This window comes from Pavona decussata, unplaced genomic scaffold, assembly GCF_977016875.1.
Source record: "Pavona decussata unplaced genomic scaffold, jaPavDecu1.1 SCAFFOLD_129, whole genome shotgun sequence".
NCBI classification, from domain to species: Eukaryota; Metazoa; Cnidaria; class Anthozoa; order Scleractinia; family Agariciidae; genus Pavona; species Pavona decussata.
Genome location: NW_028145543.1, coordinates 14,127 through 37,848, shown reverse-complemented (window position 1 = coordinate 37,848; position 23,722 = coordinate 14,127). Strand labels below are relative to the sequence as shown.

Below are 23,722 nucleotides of genomic sequence, written 5' to 3'. Positions count from 1 at the left end.
AGACAAAACGTATACATTCCTATCACAATTAATGCTGCATGAAATTCTGCCCCGCTAGCGATGCTACTAACAGCATTAACTGGCAAATTTGCGAGTTGACCAACGACTATGGGGCGCCGTTTGTAAATTCATTATTTAGACCAAATTCATGCTGTTTTTCCATTATTAATAAATAACTGGAAATGATGGAACAATTATTTACAAATAAGGAACAAATATTCGTTAAGTGATATCTAAATCATTAGTTCTTGGCAAACCTGAATCCCAAAACAAATTTTATGTAACTAATTCGCTTGACAACTTCCTTTTTTTATATATCAGGCTCTTTCTAAAACATTTATTTACATATCATGAAGTTGGGCAAACCAGTTGTAAATCTATGAGATATAGATAGTGAAGTTCAACCGGCGCGTAAATTCATTATTTATAAATAATAAAATTTCGTCTTGCCAAGTAAAAACTATTATTTATAAATAATGAATGTCACCTAGAGTACAAATCCATTATTTATAGATAATGAAATTTCACCTCGCGAATAACAAACTTCTCTGTTGGATGGAAAACGGGGAGTGCGGAGTGTGGAATGTGTGGAAATGTATTAATTTTGACAGATTTATTAATTTCAAACCATTTTAACGCATTCATTCAACATAAAAAATGCCTTGAAATGTTTTACTCTTGATAACTGGAACAAACGGAAATGTAAAACTGAAGCGTTTCTAGTCTGGATAGTTTACGCGTCCGGCCTATTAAAGGGTAAAATTTCCCTGAGGGTTTCTAAATTTTCTTTGTAACTCTCAACTACAACGGTAAGGAAACGGTAGTAGGGACCTCAAACGACGAGAACGGAGAGGAAAACGCTAGTTTTGATGTCCGCGATGTCCTGAGTGCAGAAAGAAATATACTTCAGACTGGCAATTCTACTTTACTCCCTCACTAGAGAGTCTCTGCTTCTAAGGAGTCAAGAACGAAACCTTGCAACCCAAGGAAAAGAAAAGAAGGAACCCTCGAAGGGTCTCGAAGCAGTTACCACTGAATTCAAGCCGGCAATGGACATTCAAAGGTACTCAAGCTATACACATCTCGTAAGAGTCACTGCCTCGGTACTTCGAGTCGTAAATCGTTCTCCTCCGATCCAGTTCCACGCCACTGACAGTAGCGATTGTCGAAAGCAAAGATCTGGTTGTCTTAACAAGCTTAGACACCTTGGACACCCTTGAGAAAGTGGACCATTACTCTTGTCCAATCCCCTACACCCCTTTAATCCATTTCCTGATGCAGATGGACTCATTAGCGTTGGAAGACGTCTCTTGCAGTCACAATAAGACTACTCATGATCATTTCGACACCTTATCATCCTCCATAGAAAGTACCAATTTGCATCACTGGCACACGCAGAACCGTTCGAAAGTCCACAAGTCAGTACATCAGGTGTCAACATGCATCTCCAAAGATTGTAATTTAACTTATGGGCCAAGTACCAGCCGCACGTGTCATACCAAAGAAAACGTCTCCCTTGACTACACAGGAACCCTCACCCTCAAAGCTGGACATATATACTAAGACCAAATTAATTATTGCGAAGGCTATGCAGCGATATTCATTTACCTATTCAAATCTTATGAAAGCATAATTTAACTATCGGAGCGCTTGTATGTGTCTTGTCACGAAGGCATTTTCTGCGGGAGAAATTTCAATGATGCTGATAAGCCATTTAAATCACTTTCATTGTCGGTCTCCAGGGCCACAGATATGAATGTTGACTGAGCTCTATCACTTTTCACCTGCTGTTACCAATCAGATCAAAATTAATGCTGATGTTTATGCCAATAAAGTATGGTTTTACATTCCTAGCAAATAAATAAGCGAACTGAAGTGGAGTGACTTGCATATTTTTTAATCAAATTTAGACCCAAAGCCATGGCAAGAAATGGATACAAGAAGATCACCAACGACACAAATACGGAAAAACTCAGCATTGTGTCCCTTCTTTTCTTCCGATGGATGAACAATGTCTTCAAGACGGGCAATGAACAAACTCTAGACGTAAATGATTTTCTACCTTTGTCTGAAAAAAATACAACTTGCTTTGTTACTGAACAGCTCAAAGTAACATGGGATGAGGAAATCACAGATTGCAAAGGAAAGGGTAGAAAACCCAGACTTTGGAAAAGCGTAATGAAGATGCTCTCTGTCAAAGACGTCATTTTTCTCTTCTTAAACTGGTTCATAAATGCATTTTCTCGCATTATGGAACCATTGCTTCTCGGATATTTCATGGCGTCCCTGTTGTCAGCTGAATCTCAGCGTATTTATCGACTCTATGGATGTGCGTTAGCTATGGTCATCAATGTTCTGATCCGTAGCCTTGCTGGACACCAGATTGGATACAGATGTGACGTGCTGGGTATCAGAATAAGCAGCGCCCTAAAGGGACTAATTTACACGAAGGTAAGCTGTATACCGATCTTTATTTCCATGCTTGGCCTGATTTGGGGCATAAGCATAAACAACAAAACTCCCTACAAATAAATACGCTCTTTAAGAGCGGCTGACTGAGAATATCGAGGACTCGCTGTCAAAAATGAAATTTCGGCTTTCCTCAAATTTTGTCAGAAGAACCCCTTTAGAGAACTATTTATGAAAATAACAATAAAACTTTGCAAAGATTTTTCGTTTTCGAGAATTCCGGCATAATGTGAAATGCCGTAATAGCGTCGCAGCCGGCGTTAAATTTTGACGAGAATTTGTGCGTTTTCAAATCGCTCGGGAAGGAAGACGGCTGAGCGTATTGAAACGATCTTTTGAAGTTAGGTTAAGCATCCTTCTAAAAATACGGTCCGATGAAAATATTGCTCGAGGATTCTTATTTACAAGCAGTTTTCAAAGTCCGAAGATTCCTATTTTCAGCATTTCTGTTGACACTTGAAATTGTGGAAACTTTGCGGACAAAAATCTTTTTCTGTTACATCGAAATTTACAATAAAAGTTACACTAAAGAAAAGCTCTATTCTTGTTCTGCAACATATAAAAAATTCAGCTTGGGTAATTTAAAAGCCAGGTTTTGACGGAATAAAACACATTGGGAATTTTTGACATATTTTTTCAAAAAGTTCCAGTGGTCACGCAAGGACAAGATGACATGTTTCAATAAATTATTGCCTGTATGTTATTTTTACCATAGAATTAAAAAATTCTTGTTCCAAAACAAAAAGCAATGATCTAATAAGTTTTGTATTGTTTTATATACCTTAAAAAATAAGTCTAACGAGAGAGTGAGAAGTAACCCCAAATTTGAAAAGGTCGTGTCATCTCGCCTTTCTGCTCGTGCAGATCTCCATCAATTTTTTTTTTCATTGCCACATAGTTCATCAGATTTTAAGGCAGGCTCTTTTACGTTTAGTTCATGCTCTTCGCCTCTCCACCTACTCTCGCTTAGCTGGAGTTAATTCTACAAAGATGTGACAACTCTTTTGTCGGCAAAGTTAAACGACCGATCTGTTAAAACGTGGACAAAAAACATGCACCTTTTTTCTCAATGTCCGTTTATTGCAGGGTTTTATCAAAACAAATCACCATAAAAGTCAAGTTTAAGAGCTGCTTTCCACGAATGTCGACCAAAATCAACTTTTTGTGGCACACGTCAAAAAATCGATTTCGCTCATATTTTGCTCATAGGTAGGCCCTAGAAAGAAACAAAACAGGTTGTAGTTAGTTTTTCCAGTTTACGAATCAATAAACATTTTTATTAGTATTTTTTTTAAATTAACAACTCGCAAGCTACACTTTTGCGTGACAACCATGAACCGGAAGTGTCACCATAAAGATTTGTATGTTTCAATGTCTTCTTGTCCCATAATGATTTGAAATTGGGGATAAAGACGATTTTAAGTGACTAGTTTTCGTACCTTAAATGTCCGTTTGCTTCCATACTTTCGCACGCAGAATAAATACTTAGAAATGAGCACATTATATTCGAAGTCCAACAAAGCATAACATGACCATTTTAAATGCCATCAAATTTGGTCGTTATGTGAATTACTCCCCCTTTACTAATCCACACCTGATAAAGAGGAAACGACTTCTTTCTAGACAGAAACGAAAAAGAACTCAAACAGAACATGGTGTCAACAATGTTAAGTCACGAAGTAGCAATACTGAACATGCTACGGCTCCTACATTTGGTATTTCTTTATCTACCTCCTCTCCTATTTATCCAGGAACACCGTAAACTGCCGCTTATATTTAGCCCTGGGGCCCGTTTCTCGAAAGTCCCGAACTCACCGGGCCTGAAAAAGTGTCTTTGATGACAAATGTTTCTCAACAGATAAGCGCAAATCGTCATCGTCTTGGTGTCTTCTGGCGTTGAAAACGTGGCTGAAAGGGCAAGACTGAGCACAACCTCGTTCCCTCCATCTTAAAAACCATAATTTATAACATGACTTGCGCTGGTCAATATTCTTTGTACAGGACAGTAACGAACATGGTACACCAACTATCGACTTAAACGAAAACAAACTTCCATGCTCGCTGTTTTGTTTACAGATCCTTACTGTTTCTCTGATGTAATAATTCAATTTATTCATAGATCCAAAACGGCAATTACGACGTTAGGACGTTCAAAAATCTAATTAGTTAATTACGTTCATCTTCACAGAAAGAATATTTCAGGGTCTAAAAGTGCAGCAAAAGAACATTATTATTAATAACACGAGTATTGACCACAATCTTTGTTTCTTTAAATTTGTTACGGCTTTTATTGTTAATACTTTTTCCTTTAGAAACGTTCAGAATTATGTCTTGTTTCTGTTGTTGTTGTTGTCGTTGTGTATGGATGTGCTTTCTTTTGCAAATTTAATTCACTAAATCACGTGGTTTTTGCAAACAATAATATTACACAATAATATTACACAATAACGAACTGCATTGATAAGCGAACGGATACTCGGAAATTTCCAGCCATCAAATGCAGCCGAAATCAAATTGGTCCGTAACGCTACCGAACTTTTGATCCAAAGATTTTTCTACTGTGAATGAAAAAGGCTTCCTTTTAAATGTCGCTTCATTACTTTTTTTTCCTAACCAAAAAAAAAAAAAAGTACTTGTACCCGTGACAGTGTGTCACGCCATCTTTTTTGCGCTTTGATCGCCAAATCTCAAGAAAATGCTGATAAATATGAAGCCTAGAGGGTCACTTCTTTTGATTTACCCAAAGCTTTGTTTTTTATGTTATGATCAATAGGTGTACAGTGAAGCCATAGGAAGTCATTATAGGGAAATCTAACTTATTGCTCATGGGTAAAATTGGCAATATTTTAGTACTAAAATGTGGTTGCTAAAAAATTTGCATTTATAGGATGCTCTTCTAAACCTATTTCGGACGTAAAAGTAACTTATGTTTTAAATGTTTTTCCTTAAAACAGAAGAAGACATAAGAAAGCAATATATGTCATTTGAAGATAAATAACAGTCTATGGTTTGTTACACGAGCCGTCGAAAGTTAAGGAAAATTTCATCTCTCAGGAAGCGGACTTTGAGCTCAACTGAGACAAAATCGTTTTTCACATATTTACGCGAAAGGAAGCGGTATTTGGAAATACTAACTACAGCTCAGTTTGTTTCTCGCTAGGGACTACCAATAAGCGAATAAGAACGAAATCGATTTTTTGACTGGTGCCACCACGTGGTCGATATTTGTGGAAAGCCGCTCTTACGGTGTCCGCGTCCGCTTAATAAAGATTTCCGTTCAGTACAAGTTCTTTTTACGGTAAATGTGGGGGAGAAAAAATGGAACTTGCGCTGTTGTCCACTTAATAGAGGGTGTCCGCTAAATGTGGGGTCTGCTTAATACAGGTTTGACTATATATCAAACAAGAAAATACGAACACTGAATGAACACCATAAACTAAACTACGTGATTCATTTAACAGCGCCTTGCATACAACTCACCTTCAACCTGACTCGTTATTGCATCATCCGCTGACAAGTAAAGTTGAGATGTTCTTTTTATGTTAACTTTCAGACTCTTCTTCTCGGGAAGGACGCATTATTAAAATTTACAACAGGTCACGTGATTGACCTTGTTTCCAACGATGTTCAGCGTTTTGAGAAGGAAGCTCTCATCTGGTTGTTTTATGGCTCGATGACGTGCTTTGAAATCCCTCTGGTAATAGTTTTACTTGTCTATTTGATTGGCTGGCAGACTGTAATGGGAGTTATTTTCCTGTGTTTCCTTGTGCCGTATTTCACCGTATTGTCCTCGGCTGGTGCCTTACTGCGCTTGCGCACAGCAGCTGTTTCCGACAAACGCCTCTCTTTGATGAACCAGGTGATCCGAGGAATACGTGCTATCAAGACGCATGCGTGGGAGGATCAATACCGAGAGAGAATAAAACATTTAAGAAGGTATGAATAAGCCCTAAATTTCCCAAAGAGTCTTCAAGGACCTAAAAAACTAAAATTATTGTTGAAACTCGATTCCCTTTGGCATTATATATAGTAAAATGAAGAAATAGCGACAGCGAACTACTAACTGATCCTTTTTGAATAAAAAACAAACGCCGTGAGTGGGAATCGAATCTGCGTCCCCCTGGATACTAGTCGGGTGTGCTAACCACTGCACCATCACGACCACCCTGCCAGTAACAGAGCAATCAGTGAGGTAACTAGTTTGCCACGGGGTTCCCCGTGGAACTGGACATACATCGGATCATCCGAGGATGATTCATGGGCTACCAGCAAAATAAATTTAAATATTATGAATGAAGAAGCTGGAAATCCAGCGATGTAGTCACAAGTTAGTAGGATCCAAAGGATACACCACGCTTTGCTACACAAATATTAAACAGTAGAATGAAGAAATAGCGACAGCAAACTACAAACTGATCCTTTTTGAATGAAAAAACATATGGTGTGAGTGGAAATCGAACCCGGGTTCGACATAACATATTTATCCACGAATATTTGCCGTATAGCAACGAATAAAGTATTTGTGCATAGTTTGAAATATGTTAAGTGGCACTTTCCCTAAGAACGGTCCACTGCGTTTCGGGTCGAAAAAAAGTTTGCCCTCAAACTTTGCCCACTAAGTCATCTTGGGTCATAAGTAAATGAAATGACTTTAGTTTTCGGAAATACGTTAAAATATATTTTTTACAGGCCACAACAGTCAGAGTGTTCGAGGACCTAAATTTGAGCGTAGCGAAAGTAGGAAGTTGCATAAAATTGAAGAGCTCGCTGCTTGAAAACCCCGAAACGCCACAAAAATTCATTATAATTCCTAAGTCAAGTGTTCCTTCAAAGGTATGAAATGCATGTTTATTTTGATTTGTTTTAATTTTTAGGGTCACAAAAATTAATATTATTAATCCTCATTAGAACGCTTTCTGAAAACCGGTGAAGGTACCCTGTCTTTGCCGGCATTTATTTCACAAGTCCAGACCGACCCTGACTAAATTCCAACTGAACTTTGCTAAACAGATGTTAGGAAGCATAGAAATATAAAAATACGTTGCACTTTTTAGCTTCCTTGACTACAGCGACTTCGTACTTTTGGTGCTTTTTCGAATGTGAAACCCGCATTATGCAAATGAGGTTGTTGATCAAATTCAAATTGTTGTAAATCAAAACATTCTTAATCGCTAAATTTCACCATTCTTAATTCACTTCACCAAAAAGCACACAAATATAAAAGCAAAAACGGTTTTACCCGTTTAAAACTGCCTAAAACCCTGATGAATTATTTAGTCCTGATCTCTGAATGCTATGTAACAAAAATTGTAAACATTGAATATGCTAATTGCGTTGTGTGGGAAACTTAGTCCTATGTAAAGGTAATCTTTCTTCTCGCTGTTTTCTACTGGCAATTTTCAATTTTTTTGAAAAGTGCTTTTAAAAAATTTGTACACGTTTTTAGTATAAACAAACTTGAAGAAATACTTCAGCTTTAAATGGATGAGCACACACTGTGACATGACCTGCATTGAAATCGACAACACTTGACTTTTTTTTAAATCAATGTTGTGTCACACTCTGAGTTATTTCTTGATTGCCTTTTTATTTGGTAAATGGCTACTAAAAGGACAATGCTAACAAGACCATCTTATTTTTCCCTGATCTACGACCAACGTACAGAATGATTTGATGAAGAAAGTTTTGTTTTTGCCGGATATGTCATTTTAACGACATAACTCCTGCACTGCAGAAGGTCATAATAGGTCATGGTCTTTTAACCCTCTCAGTTTACTTCCTGATTTTCTCTAAAATGATTCCATTCAGTTACGAATCAAAACATTTTTAATCGCTAAATTTCACCATTCTAAATTAACTACACCGAAAAGCACACAAAATAAAAAGCATAAACGCTTTTAATAGTTTTAAAATGCCTAAAATTTGTGAATTATTGTGTCCCGATTTTTAGATACTTTGCGGGGAATTTTAATGCAAATTAGTCTGTCTGCTAAACAGTATTTAGGTTTTAAGAAACCTATTTTCATTACTAATTTTTTCGTTCAGTATTACATTTCCCTGCTTTGCTGACGCCATTCAGTTGCTATTCATAGCTTGAAGGTCCTTTAAGAAATAAAATATGTCGCTGAGTTTGGCATACTGCCATCTGAAATCACAAAACACTGAAATTTACAAGTCAACTAGAAGGAGGATGCCTGTACATCCCTCTACGTAAAGTACCTTCCTCAATACATAGATAATATAAACTTCTGAACCACGAAAAAAATGATAGGTCGACTAGAAGTTGTTTGAGCCATTTATCTGTTGAAGTGCAAGTTGTTATTTTATTACAGTTCGAAAAAAAAAATTCCATGTAGTAATGAGAAAAACTTGAATTCGCTTTTGTAAAAGTTGTGATTTATTAATTTTCAAAAGCTGGGCATTATCAATATCTTGCTCAAAATGAATTGATAGGATATTGTGCATGAAAGTCGGAAGGAAAAAACTGTACAGAAAAGAAAAGATTTTATAGGAAGCGAGGGAAGGAGAATCGGTCTATCCGTCCGTCGCGATGCCACTGCACAAAAAATTGGATTTGCTCTTTTGTTGATTCGTATCAAAGATGAGGTCAAATATAATAACATTTTTGACAACACATTTGATGCGCATCAAAAATACGTCAAATATGTGACGCCTATGCATATACCTTTGACTCGAATCGAACGTGAGTTTAAATGTATTTAACCCCTACCTTTGACGCGCGTCAAATTGAAATCAAACAACTTTGACTCCGCCTTTGACGCGCTACAAAGGTGGATCAAATATGTGATATATTTACAAATATCTTTGATTCGAATCAAATTTGACTCCACCTTTGACGCGTGTGATTCAAATGCGGCCTTTGTCACTTGTGATTCGAATCAAAGGTAATCAAAGGCGGCCTTTGACAGACTTTGACCACACATTTGATTTGCGCAAAGGCGTTTTTTTTCGTGCAGTGTGCGTTCCGGTTGCAACCCCGGCGGACTCTGGTCATAGGTAGAGTTAGCTGTTAGCTTGCTCTGAGAGTTTCACTCCAGGCCCTTGGCCGCAAATGCTATAAAGCTTCTAACTTGCACTTTTTGTTGTAGATGATATTTCTAGTGTAATGCCTCATTGTTTCTGTAATTATTTTAAAGTCATTATTACTGAAAATTCAACACGAGCTCTCCTCCTAGTGAAGGAGAATCAAATCCCACATGCATTAAGGAGGATCGGTAAAGTATACTGTTGCTGTGTTGTTTTTGTGTAAGTGTAATTTTAAAACTACTCCAAGCTAGTTGACAGGCAGTCCACTAAAATGCCATAAATCCTCGAATAAGTGCTCCCTCTCGATTACGCGAAGTTCTCTGTGATTATAATAAAAATTGTACAATTTTATCGTCTTTGGGGGGTTAAGACCACCCCCCACACGTATCCAGCGTATTTTCCGGCCGTATCCAGAAATTTTTGAAAACGCTCTCCAGAGTGGAAATTTTTTTATCTGATACGAATACGTATACGTGTGGACGGTCGTATCCGGAAATTTTTGAATACGCTTTCGTCATTCTCTTGGATCCAGTCTTCACGGCGAGCATTATAAACAAACATGGCGTACAGCAAGCCGGGTTGTAACTTCTTTGTTAGTTGCTCTGATTTCTAGTTTGATATCATGCGTTCAGATAAATGCAGCTGCGATAAATTTACACAACCAATACATTAGAGTTCGACAGGATGTTTTGAGATTGTTATTCTGGATGCAACCAAGAAGGACAAGCGCATAGTGGGAGAATTTTATCAGTGGCACAACGATCGAAGAAGAATGGAGAGAGTATTTTAGAACTGCGAACTAGAGCAAATCAAAAAATTTCCGGATACAATCGGATACGTGTGGACGGCTGAAAACGATTCGAATACGCTGCGTGTGGACGCGAAAATTTTCGCATCCGCAAAAAAATATTTGCGGAAAAAAAAATTTCCGGATACGTGTGGACATGGCCTTAATTATAAGGTGTTGAATATTGCTTATCTTGTATGAGAATAAAATGTAACAATGTATTCATAGCGGAGGTGAATGGAATCATTTGAGAGAAAATCAGGAAGGAAACTGAGAAGTTTAAAAGACCTTGACCTATGACCTACTTCAGTGCGGGAGTTATGTCGTTAAAATGCCATATCCGGCAAAAACAAAACTCTCTTCATCAAATCATTTTGTGCGTTGGTCGTAGATCAGGGAAAAATAAGATGGTCTTGTTAGCATTGTCCTTTTAGTAGCCATTTACCAAATAAAAAGGCAATCAAGAAATAACTCAGATTGGACACAACATTGATTTAAAAAAAAGTCAAGTGTTGTCGATTTCAATGCAGGTCATGTCACAGTGTGTGCTCATCCATTTAAAGCTGAAGTATTTCTTCAAGTTTTTTTTATACTAAAAACGTGTACAAATTTTTTAAAAGCACTTTTCAAAAAAATTGAAAATTGCCAGTAGAAAACAGCGAGAAGAAAGATTACTTTTACATAGGACTAAGTTTCCCACACAACGCAATTAGCATATTCAATGTTTACAATTTTTTTTACATAGCATTCAGAGATCAGGACTAAATAATTCATCAGGGTTTTAGGCATTTTTAAACGGATAAAACCGTTTTTGCTTTTATATTTGTGTGCTTTTTAGTGTGGTGAATTTAGAATGGTGAAATTTAGCGATTAAGAATGTTTTGATTTATAACAATTTGAATTTGATCAACAACCTCATTTGCATAATGCGGGTTTCACATTCGAAAAAGCACCAAAAGTACGAAGTCGCTGTAGTCAAGGAAGCTAAAAAGTGCAACGTATTTTTATATTTCTGTGCTTCCTAACATCTGTTTAGCAAAGTTCAGTTGGAATTTAGTCAGGGTCGGTCTGGACTTGTGAAATAAATGCCGGCAAAGACAGGGTACCTTCACCGGTTTTCAGAAAGCGTTCTAATGAGGATTAATAATATTAATTTTTGTGACCCTAAAAATTAAAACAAATCAAAATAAACATGCATTTCATACCTTTGAAGGAACACTTGACTTAGGAATTATAATGAATTTTTGTGGCGTTTCGGGGTTTTCAAGCAGCGAGCCCTTCAATTTTATGCAACTTCCTACTTTCGCTACGCTCAAATTTAGGTCCTCGAACACTCTGACTGTTGTGGCCTGTGAAAAATATATTTTAACGTATTTCCGAAAACTAAAGTCATTTCATTTACTTATGACCCAAGATGAGTTAGTGGGCAAAGTTTGAGGGCAAACTTTTTTTCGACCCGAAACGCAGTGGACCGTTCTTAGGGAAAGTGCCACTTAAATATGGAAAATTATCGACAATTGCCTGCAATATTGCATTTAATTTCTAATCGACTTGCGAGTAGCTTTACTTACCACATGTTTGTTTTCAACTGACATTTAGCGTGTTTGTTCGTCCTTTCAGTAAAATATCCTCATTAGTCGCCTGTTTTGTCGTTTTGTCAACACATCCAACAAATACAACAATTAGCTTTCTTCAAAATTTTCGTTTGTTTTTCTGAAAGAAGTTGGCCATCCCACATTCCCTCCCAAAAAACCCTGGTTCAAGCACAGGGTTTAAGTGTCTCATTTCACATAGGCTTACATGGAGGAGCGTACGTACGGTCGGTCGGACCTAAGTGACGTCATAACTATTAAAATTTCTCGCACTGATGTGTTTACCAAAATATCTGCCATGGGGCTCCTCGCGGAGCTCCGCTATAATGAGACTTATCCCGTTCGCCAATTTGGGTAAGATTATCAGCAGGGGCATACATTAAAGGCTTTGATCTTGAAATTCGCAGTTAGAATATTTTTGTGGCTTCTAAAACTTATTATGTGGGTTTGAATGAGGTAAGTCTCCGCAGTTACCATATGCTACCACTTCCACTTTGTCTTGACATTTTGGGTGGTCGCTTATGGGAGGTTCAACTGTAGTTAGTTAAATCCATTGTCAATGATAGGTCTCCCATCCCCGAGGACAGAAAGTATCCGCACTGACTTCAGGCATTTGTAACTTTTTGTTTTAATATCAAAACAATAACCGACAAACGTTGCGGAATTTCTTAAAATCTATCCGACAAAATTAACAAGTAATAATGTTTTTTATAGTCACGGAAGTTGCCCATGCGGACAGTGATTATTCGCGTTTTATTATTGCCCATCGTCAAACCAATGGCTTTAGAGTGTTATGTCTTCTGATTGTAAGGTTTTATGTTCTTTGATTGACGGATATCGGTCCATTTTATATCAGTAGTAGAAACTGTTCCATTCATAAGTTCGCAAACTTATCTACTGTCTTGTCTTTTGATCAAAGCCAAAATATCCGGTCAAATCCGTTGAAGTTCAGATAGAACGCTTGGACATCCCAGTGCAAACGGATGTCCTTGAGAGCTACAAAACTTAACTGATCTTTGAACACAAATTACCGTTCATTTCCTCAAGTGTCCATACCCTCCATTTTGCTTGCTTCGTGCACGATCGCCTAAGTTTCGCTATATTTACCAGTTTACAACTGAGAGGTTTAGAACTGATAACGAGGCTCTTCTCCCGAATGAAAAAAGGCCATTCCATTTGACATTGAACGTTTCCAGTATTTTAAACAAACGTTTCGGCTAAATGGGAAGCGTGTCAGTTGTCTTCAGCTCGAATTCCGTCACCACTTTTCAAATTATCAAGGGCCTCTTTGATTATAAATTAGAGTTATGGTGTTATTATTTTAATCACACTCCCTGTTTGTATGGTGTATTTTGTGGTATCTTTGTCTTCTTTCTTTTATTTTCAGAGAAGAAGTCGACATTATCCTTAAGAAGAGTGCCGTTCTATCAGGCATTGCTGCTTTGGAATACAGTTCAGCACCAATAGCGATCCTTGTGTCTATGATCACTCTGGTACTAACTGGTCAGCCACTCACACCTGTCAATGTTTTCATGTTTTGCTCTTTTATGGGTATGTTACGAATGTCCATTTGCACACACTTGGCTTATGGTTTGCAAGAAACATACGACGCGTATGCCTCACTGGCCAGAATAGAAGAGTTTCTCTCTTTAAACGGTTTTGATCAGGGTGCTGACAGTGAGGCCGACAAAAGCGTTGTGATTTTCAAAAGAAATAACCGAATAGATCTTAACGAAGAAAATGAAGAAATTCCCGCAATTGGTAACGTGAAAAAATCAACGATTTTACAGGTGGCAGGACTTACGAAGAAACAAACCAAGCGCGAAGATGAATTTATTCTTCAAGATATCGAGTTTACCGCCCATTCAGGGAGCTTAACAGTCATCACCGGACCAGTAGGCAGTGGAAAATCTACTCTTCTCTCAGCACTTTCAGGTGAACTTCAAGATTCAAGCGGGACCATAAGCTACGATGGAACTCTTGTCTACGTACCGCAATTAGCTTGGCTCTTCTCTGGGACTTTGAGGGAAAACATTTTGTTTGGTGAACCATACGATGAAGCCAAGTACACCAGAATCGTTGACGCATGCGCCCTGAAAGAAGACATCCAGCAATTTCCTGACGGTGATCAAACAATTGTTGGAGAACATGGTGAAGTTCTAAGCGGAGGCCAGCGGGCGAGAGTAAGCTTAGCTCGTGCGGTCTACGCTGATGTAGACCTTTACCTGTTTGATGACCCCTTGAGTGCTGTGGACTTCAAAGTTGGACAGCAAATCTTTGAGAAATGCATCAAGGGTCTACTGGGCCACAAAACGTTGGTGATAACCTCTCACCAAGAACAGCACATGCAAGAAGCTGATAAAGTGATTATGCTTTACAAAGGTCGTGTATTGGGAACAGGAAGCTTCACTGAGTTAAAAGAGAAAGGTATTCTGAATGCAACTGTTGATCCGCTCTACAAGAAATTGGGCGAAAACAAGTCACAGAAAAGTACAGATTGGGAGAAAGAAGAGAAGGATGAAGATACAGGCAACTTTGGCAGAATTGTCTCCCAAACCAATGAAGCCCATGGTCTTCAAATATTAGAAGAAGATCGGGTAGTCGGAATGGTTTCTTCTAAAACTTACTGGAGCTACTTTAGAAGCGGAGCATCTTGCCCGGTGATCGTTGCAGTAATTTGCTTGTGCCTTTTTGGTCAAGGTAAATCGCAGCATTATTTTGCTGATTCTGTCGCTCTTTCCAGTGCGCCGAGAAGGTAAATCGGCTCATAACTAACAACAATTACGTGTTATCCTTAGTTTTCAGACATATCATGTTTTGTGATTTGAGTGCTATTCAAAAGAAATCCCATCAGGAGTACCCAAAGGTCTTTTCACTTAAGTATCTGCTCGTGAGGCCATACTCGTCTTGGAAATTCGGAGTTATTGCTAAAGAAACATTAGAGTGTTCTTCGAATGATATGCGAAATTTCGTAGCACTAAAAAGAGCTCCAGTAATACGATTTCTCCCCCTAAAACTTTCCGCGCCTGAAATTTCAGCAAAAGTGCCGGTACAGATTTCAATTAAGCTGTTTCAACAAATTGAATATGCCTTTAAAAGGGCATTAAACGTTCTCCTAATATGTAAAAGAGCATTTTTAAATGTTTAATGTTAAATGTTAAATGCTGTTGCTGGGTTCCCGTGTTCCACTGAGAAGAGTTTTTAAATTTCCTGGTTTTCAGAGAAGATTAATTTGAAAAAATTGAAATCATCTTTTTGAACTTGCTTGATTTTAACAGCGTTATCATAGGGGTCGTTTTACAGAAATTTTACTGATATCCTGTCCTCCAGTATGTCCATCGTCCCATGTCATGGAAATAAAATTAATGCAAAAATGTATCCGATTGGAGAGCCAAATCCTCAATAAAGGCATCCTTACTGATCCAAAATTGCCACAAATTGAGGGCTCGCCCTTGAAATCCAGCTAAAATTTCAAGAAGGAAAATCAGACAAAATGCTAATGACTTATATTTCTAGTCTATACAGCTATTCCGGCTTTAATTTCGCTCAGTACGATTTTCGCTGTTCAATAAGACTACGGAATAAGTTTAGAGTAGTTCTTGAAAAGCGCCACATAGATTATGTAAATGACTTCCCTAGGTTAAAATAATGGGGCAAACTAAACGACATGTCGCAGAGACATGAAGCGCTGACATGTTGGAGGTAACAGTTTCTCCCCTATAACATCATGCACCATTCTCATAGAAACGTTTTTCTGGAGGACAAGATTTTGTCGCCACTGAAAGTTGCATTAAATTCAACTAGTTTGAATGAAGTGGGAACAAAGTGACCCAAGTTTTCATTGTCGCATCTTGTAACAACTTTCCCTGCGAAAAAAATACAACTGTAACCAATAAAAACGCATAGGTGGTATTTATTTATTCTCATTTTTAAAGTTGTTATTCGTCTTCTTCTTTTTCAGTAATGATAGTCTCCCCTGATGTGTGGCTCTCTTTTCTCACAATGTTGCCTACAGATGCTCAGCACAACAACACAAACCTAATTATCTATGGTTGTCTGGTCGGTTCGTCTTTGATATTCGCCATCTTTCGAGCATACAGTTTCCTGGTGGTTTCTCTAAGATGTTCTGAGTGTCTTCATAATAAAATGGTTGTGGCTGTTTTACAAGCACCAGTCCTATTCTTTGATTCAAATCCCGTGGGAAGAGTCTTGAATCGGTTCTCTAAAGATATCGGTCTTTTGGACGAAGTATTGCCTAAAACTTTTCTAATGGCCATCCAAATGTTTTTGCTTGTGTTGACGGGAATTCTTGTTCCAGTTGCCACAAATCCCTGGCTTCTGTTTGTTGTTGTTCCACTTTCTGTTTTGAATGTGTTTATTTCAAGATACTACTTAAAAACCTCCAGAGAGTCTCAAAGGTTAGAGTCGATTTCTCGTAGTCCCGTTTATTCTCATATTTCGGAGACCCTGGATGGGCTGGACACGATTCGAACAAGGAAAAGACAAAGAGATTTCGTGGATCAGTTTTACAGGTAAGTGTAACTATTTCAATCCCCGGGGGGTATTCCTTGGATCTTTTTGTGGGGCTGTGCGGCTTGGCTTTGCAAAAAATGACAATATTATATTTAAGACCAAAATGTGTAATTTTCCAATATCGTTTTTTGTTAAATCCAGACTGATTTTCAGACCAAGGTTTTAGAATCCATACCCGTTTTCAGGATTTCAGACCAAAATGGCCAAGATCTTTATCCTATTTCAGATCAAAACGGCTCTAAAACAATACCCTTTGGACCGGCACATACCTACTGATATAGCTCATAGAGAGGAGTATCACATCCGGACATCCGCACCCCCCCTGCTCCCTGCCCCCTGCCCCCGCCCCGCCCACGCTCCCGCTCCGGGTTAAAAACCCAATACAGTGCTTTGCGTAGTTGGTAGCTGTCACAAGAGGGCTTTCAAACTCTAAACGGAGACAAGATTTTGCGATTATCGAGGCTATTTATGGGTAGCGATGAGATGCTAGTTAATCGTTTGAGACGAAGGAGGACATCTCGTAGCGCAGGAGCAAATGCGTTCTGGCATGTCAACTTTCCAGCGGAATGAGGGTCACTCGTGTTTTTCAGAGACGAGGGTTGGGCGCGTGCTCGACGTACGTGGGAAGCACTGCGCCCTAGTGGGAAGTGAGTCTCCTTACTTCGCGTGCGCCTGATTCCTCTCGTCCCTTCCTCGTATTATCGAGAACCACGCAGGCTAACTTGGTTCATGTCAGAGATATTGTATATAGCATATTCTCGTCACAGCAAGGGAAAGTGTTATTCAAGGGCTCGCTTCTTAGCGCCATGATTTATGAATAAACGCTTCCTTTTCTGTTTATTTAAGAAATACAAGTAAAACTTAAGAGTCTTAGTTTAAGTGATCACTGATTTGTCGTTGCAGGTACCAAGATGTTCATAATCAGTCATTAATTATGGTGGTGGCAGGGGAACGATGGCTTGGTGTACGTTTGGACCTGCTCACTGTATTGTTAGATGGCGCGGTGGCTGTTGCTGCAATTTTGGCGTCTCAAGATGCGGGTAGGCATATACAGAACAACTATGCTCTGTTTTTAAAAGGACTCCTTTTGCTATTGTACATACGTTCTGCGCATCTCAAAATGATCTAAGAAATACAGGCTTCTTAGGGACGGTGCCTAGTAATAATAAATAATTAAGCTTAAAACTGGAAAAAAGAAAAATGCCATTTGATATTATGTATTGTTGCTAAAATATACGTGGCTACCCCCAATTTTTGTTCTGGATTCCTTGCTAAAATTTGCTTTTAACACAGTTATAAAGGGCGCAAAAATATCTCTGTATTAGGAGGCACCGGCATCAATGTACCCTTGTTGGATCATAAATTCTCACTACAATCTCTCATCAATTACAGCACGAAGATTCCCAGCTTACAATTCACACAATATTCTTTCTAGTTGTCTATTTCGCTGTCCCATTCCTAAATTAACGTTGGAATAGTTTGATAGTGTTCATTTGCTGAGAAGGCACGAGAAGGTATAAACTGAGATAATTGTCATCTTGATTTATGATGTTATTTTAAAAATTTAGAGTATTGTTTATGTTAAAGAGGTGATTAAATTACACATTAAGCGACAAAAAGGTCAAAAATACAACGAACAAAACTAGCATGTGTATTCTCAGCCCGAAATACTTTCCTTTTTTCTTGTTTTATCCTCAGATAAAGGCAATTGACTAATTTCCGTGTAACAGAAATGTTAATGTATCCACAGGTCACCAAAGCGTATGTGACACGGTTTACCATGCAAGCGTGATTTAAGAGTTTGTATGGAGTTAAAATTAAATCGAAATGTAGACAACAATATTCCCACAAAACCTACAATAAATATAATTAAGTCTGAAAAAGCTTACCCGGTGTGTCTTGCTGTGTTTTCAATGCTTCTCAGTGCTTCTAAACGCTGTTTAGAGCGGTTTATCTCTCAGCAGCTGGTCCACGTGCATCACTGTATTATGTTAATGACAAGGTAGGAAACTAAAAGTCGAATTTGAATAAAATTTGGCCAATCATTTTAGGAGAGCGCTTCGAAAACCTCGCTAAAATTTGTTTGAAACTTAAGCACTCGCTTAACTTTCTCTCCATATGGCAAGAAGGATGATGTGCGGTCCCTCCAGGGTAGCTCATTTACGGAGGAGTTCATTTATTGAGACACAGGCCTTCGTTGAAAACAAAGTTCATTTCAAATCGGGTGCCATTTTTGCCGCCGACGCTGGAATGTTGGAACAAACTCACGGTCAAACCTAGGCACGAGTACTAAAATGTGCCCAGCCGGGGAAATCCACGGGAAGCCTTTGGCACGTAACAAACCACACACACCCCCTCCCGGCTAAGTACAATTCTGTAGCAGCCAGCCGTGTTTGGCGTGACAGCAAGAAACGTCTTTTGAGAATATAAATTGGTTTTTGTATTATTAATTTTTTTTTTATTATGAATTAACTTCGCAATTTTCCAACTTGTTAACTTACGAGTTGGCTTTTATTGAATAAAAGCTGACTGAAAGAAATTGAAAATTTGTCTTTGTATACACGCTCTCCAAAAAACCTTGAATTTCGCAAAGTTGTTGTTTTGCCGAGAACGGCTCATTTGCTTATTAAACCTTTTGTATTTCGAAGTTCTCATTACCGGTTTATTCCTTTCGAGCAGGAGGGCAGGAAGAAAAAATAATCTGAGTCGTTTGACAAGATCTGGCGATGAGTGTTTAGTCGTTTTCGGTAGGTCACAGTCAATACAATCAAATTTTGGTACGAAGTTACATCCGCTGCAAGATGTGACAGATGTAGTCACTTTCGTGGATGAGCAAATATGTCGAGGTAATTCGGTATAAGTTGTATATTTATTTATATTCTTTTGTCACGTTAATGCAAACCTAGCTCAATTATACCATGTTGCAGGCTAACTGATGAACAAAATAATGTTTTACGCGTTACTGAAAAAGGCCACAACAAGGTCGGCTGGCTGGCACAGAACTGTACTTAGCCGGGAGGGGGTGTGTGTAGTTTGTTACGTGCCAAAGGCTTCCCGTGGATTTCCCCGGCTGGGCACATTTTAGTACTCGTGCCTAGGTTTGACCGTGAGTTTGTTCCTACACGGCTCTGTCGGCGGCAAAAATGGCACCCGATTTGAAATGAACTTTGTTTTCAACGAAGGCCTGTGTCTCAATAAATGAACTCCTCCGTAAATGAGCTACCCTGGACAGACCGCACATCATCCTTCTTGCCATATGGAGAGAAAGTTAAGTGAGTGCTTAAGTTTCAAGCAAATTTTAGCGAGGTTTTCGAAGCGCTCTCCTAAAATGACGGGCCAAATTTTATTCAAATTCGACTTTTAGTTTCCTACCTTGTCATTAACATAATACAGTGATGCACGTGGACCAGCTGCTGAGAGATAAACCGCTCTAAACAGCGTTTAGAAGCACTGAGAAGCATTGAAAACACAGCAAAACACACTGGGTAAGCTTTTTCAGACTTAATTATATTTATTGTAGGTTTTGTGGGAATATTGTTGTCTACATTTCGATTTAATTTTAACTCCATACAAACTCTTAAATCACGCTTGCATGGTAAACTGTGTCACATACGCTTTGGTGACCTGTGATGTATCATATTAATGAACGTCTGGATGACAATAGCTGCCATCCAGACATAACTTCTTTGTAAATTTCAGTTACTGAAAGCTCATTTCTATAAGAGCATTTAACATATCACGCTGCTACTCACCCTGATTACCAAATGTGACAAGCCCATTTAGTGTATGGTGTACACTTGTTTCTAGCATGTTGTTTCAAATATAAGACAAAGTGTAAACAGCGACGTCAGCAAAGATTCTCCTGTAGGCTTCATCCGCTATTAAAATGCCTCTGTTTATTTTCTCAATTAGCCCTCGCTGGACTGGCCTTAGTTTACGCCTTTAAGACCATAACTCTGAATCAAATCGCTGTCCAAAAAGCATCGCAAGTCGAGAATTTAATGACGTCAGTTGAGCGAGTCATGACGTACACCAAGCTTGAATCTGGGCCTGGATACAAAGTGGAGCGACTTCCCCCGAAACACTGGCCACACGAAGGAAATATCACATTCCAAGACGTGTCACTGACATACTATCCTGGGGGACCTCAAGTGCTGAAGAAAATTAACTTTAGTATCGAAGGAGGAGCAAAGATCGGTGTTGCAGGCCGCACGGGTGCAGGGAAGTCATCATTTGTGGCGGCTATTATGCGCATGCCAGACGCTGATGGAGAAATAATACTTGATGGAGTTGGAATAAAGGAGATTAACCTCCGAGAAGCTCGGAGATGTATATCTCTTCTTGGCCAGCACCCTGTCCTTTTTAGTGGATCTTTGAGGAAAAACCTCGACCTTATGGATCAGTTCAGTGACGCAGATTTATGGCGAGCCTTAGAGGATGTGCAACTGAAAGACTTCGTGCAAAGCCTAGAGGGACAGCTTGATTACGAGCTATTGGAGCAAGGTGCAGATGTCAGCGTAGGAGAGCGACAGTTGATCTGTTTGGCCCGTGTGTTGTTGCAGAGGAACAAGGTCATCATCTTGGATGAACCAACTGCGCATGTGGATCCAGACACAGAACAAACAATCTGGGAAGTAGTGCGTGAGAAACTGCAAGACTCCACAGTCATCACTATAGCTCATCGCTTGAACACAATAAGAGACTGCGACAAGATCTTGGTTCTAAAAAGTGGGGAAGTTGATGAATTCGACAGTTTTTATACACTCGTAAATAGGAAAGGAAATATCTTGAATCAAATGGCTTGTATTTCCGGTTTCTAGAACAGGGTGAACGTTTAGGTTCAAGGCATGAGCAGTCTTAGCTTTTTCTCAATATCAATTGAATTCTAAGGTACTGTTTTGGAGATACAAGTCGAGACTGCTGAGGATATTTCGCAACTTATCAACATGGATATTTGGACAAGAATTGTGGACGCCACCATCTGACTATGTATTGTTTAACCCTTTCACCGCTAAAGGCGACTAATGTCGCCGTTTTAGAGGCTACCACTTTCAAGATTGGCCACGTTCTCAAATCCAGAAATCTGGTTATTGTAGTCTACTAATAGTGTTAATTAGTAAGTGTTTTAGGCTTTAAGAGCAAATAAACTGAGTTTATCTTCCGTTTGCCTTTCCATATCAACATTTATTTTCAAGCAAAACCAAAAATGCCCGTTTTCTGCGGCATCGACAAAGCTGAAAAACACATATCTTTGCTTCCAATATTTTAATTCAAAATCTCATTTTAAAACCAAAATTCCTTCATGACAGCAAACCTTAGTCTCATGACAAAGCATTTATCTCCAATTTCGCCTCTCACGCGTACAGCTGTTCGAACATCAGCCATTTGATTCGAGCCACTTTTCAAAGCCCGTGATTTCCCATTTGCCGTGCGAGTTGCATTCTCGGTAATTTCGATACAACGACGAAATGGAGGTCCCGCCATCTTAATTCAGTAGTTTTTTTATAAGTGTCGAGCCACCCGGTCCTACTGGCAAAATATCGCACACATCGTTTTCTTTGCAAGTCAAATCTCCCCCAAATTGCCCAGGTAGGTCCGAGAATCCACCCACAGAACAGCCAGAGAGACAACTTCACTCGTGAGCCACCATGACTCGATACGAACACTTTTGGCGTCCCAGTCGCTATGAAATCATCTTTCACCTCTGGATTCTTTCAGAGGATTGCCTCTACTATCCATTCCAGCTTTATGATGCCAGTTTGGGAGCTTCTGCAGTGCAAAATGGCCCGAAAGTACACTAACAAACCGACAACTTACCGATTAGAATGTGTTTGTGCTCGCGAGCAAAAAAAAAAACCGTTCAAATAGGTGACGTCACAAAAAAAAAATTGAGTCCTCGTTATTGCAGAGCAGCGAACATTTCAAAGGAGATCTTCATATAGGACAACTAAATCCGTTTTGGTCATCTACATCGAGATAATTGTCCAGAGAGACCAAGAAATTTGGCAGTGAAAGGGTTAAGTTGGTTTAATTTTAAGGGTACTATTGTTAAATTTATTTCTTTGTACCCTATATGTTTTAATTGCTGTGACATCTTCTGATATAAAGGTTAACACTTTCCTTGATTTTTAAAATTTTTAATGCATTTGTTTTTACAAATTGTGACATAGTACTTTTAAAACACATTTTTTGATACATTTTTCTCAAGGATTTATAGATTTCGGTAGACCTACATTCTTTTAAAAATGCGCATGTTATCGGAAGTCGAATCGTGTGTATTTATAGGGATTTAACTGTTGATTTATAGATTGTGAGCTTTTATTAAAATCTATTAGGTAATTCCCAGACTACCTTTCGGCATTGTCGCGTACGATTTTACGCTTTTTTGAACAACCTTTGTAGAAACAGCTTTATTTTAGCTAACACAAGTTTTTTTCATTTTTTTCAGTGTTGTTGTCTAGTTGATTGATAATTTTAGTGTTTAAACAATAATCCTCAAAATAGACATGCTTGGCACTTCTTACTGGTCTTGGTGTGGACCACCTTGGACACCCCAGTTCTTAATTAGCCATATTCAAACTGTAGTTCTTTCCTAGTTGTCATTGCATGCTTGTTATTTGCTTCCGAGGCCGTGTAGTTACAGGAAGCATCCATGTAACCTGCCAATAAACGTACCTACGGCTGAAATATACAATTTGGTATGCTTACAGTTGAAGTCTACAGTTCTTATAGCAAATGAAATGTCGACTTTGCCTAAACAGGGCGCGCACGGAATAAATGGGTAATGATGACGTAACACACTCCGATGGGGGGGGGGGGGGGGCGGTAAATACACATAGTGAGGCAAGTCTTTTCATCTTCTTTTACAGGATAACATTTATGGCGGAAGTTCTTTACATTTGTGCTACAGAGGAGTAGTTTTTGGAATGAATGATTTGCCAGTAATCAGAGACCCATGTATGCGCAAAGGATTTTGGGATCGCCAGGGGGCAAACATTGCTAGTCGCTAGGAAGAAATGTACGGCGTAAAGTTGTTTCTTTGTCAAAAGCAGTGGTTTTGGACAAAGAGTAACGCATTTTCGCCGTGATTTTGTGAGAAGTGGAGGTGACTAATGTTTGTGCGTGGAAATTGTAAGTTTTTGTGTGGTTGATGCGATAAAATCTAACGATAAACACTCTTGCGTAAGGTTGATTGTGAAATCTACTGTATTGAAAAAGTACAAACTTAGGGAGCTTAGGTGTAAATTTCAGGGGATTGACTCAATAAAGCCTTTTCAGTTGTAATTATGTGTGT

The 23,722-nt window shown here is 38.8% G+C and overlaps 1 protein-coding gene across 2 annotated transcripts; it reads left to right on the top strand.

The window, feature by feature from the left end:
* The first annotated feature begins 1,143 nt into the window (after window positions 1-1,143).
* LOC146468752 (ATP-binding cassette sub-family C member 4-like) lies at window positions 1,144-22,648 on the top strand. 2 transcript variants are annotated; one of them, XR_014867402.1, is made up of 7 exons: window positions 1,144-2,451; window positions 6,023-6,405; window positions 13,283-14,595; window positions 15,857-16,427; window positions 17,332-17,468; window positions 20,341-21,422; window positions 22,444-22,648. XR_014867402.1 is itself a non-coding variant. In XM_085124154.1 (6 exons), the coding sequence occupies exons 1-6, from the start codon at window positions 1,921-1,923 to the stop codon at window positions 21,246-21,248; spliced, it is 3,843 nt and encodes a 1,280-aa protein (XP_084980280.1). In that variant the 5' UTR covers window positions 1,144-1,920; the 3' UTR covers window positions 21,249-21,570. The 2 variants fall into 2 exon arrangements, 1 of the variants encoding a protein (XP_084980280.1); XM_085124154.1 differs by lacking the exon at window positions 22,444-22,648 and having other exon boundaries at window positions 20,341-21,570.
* The last annotated feature ends 1,074 nt before the right edge of the window (window positions 22,649-23,722 follow it).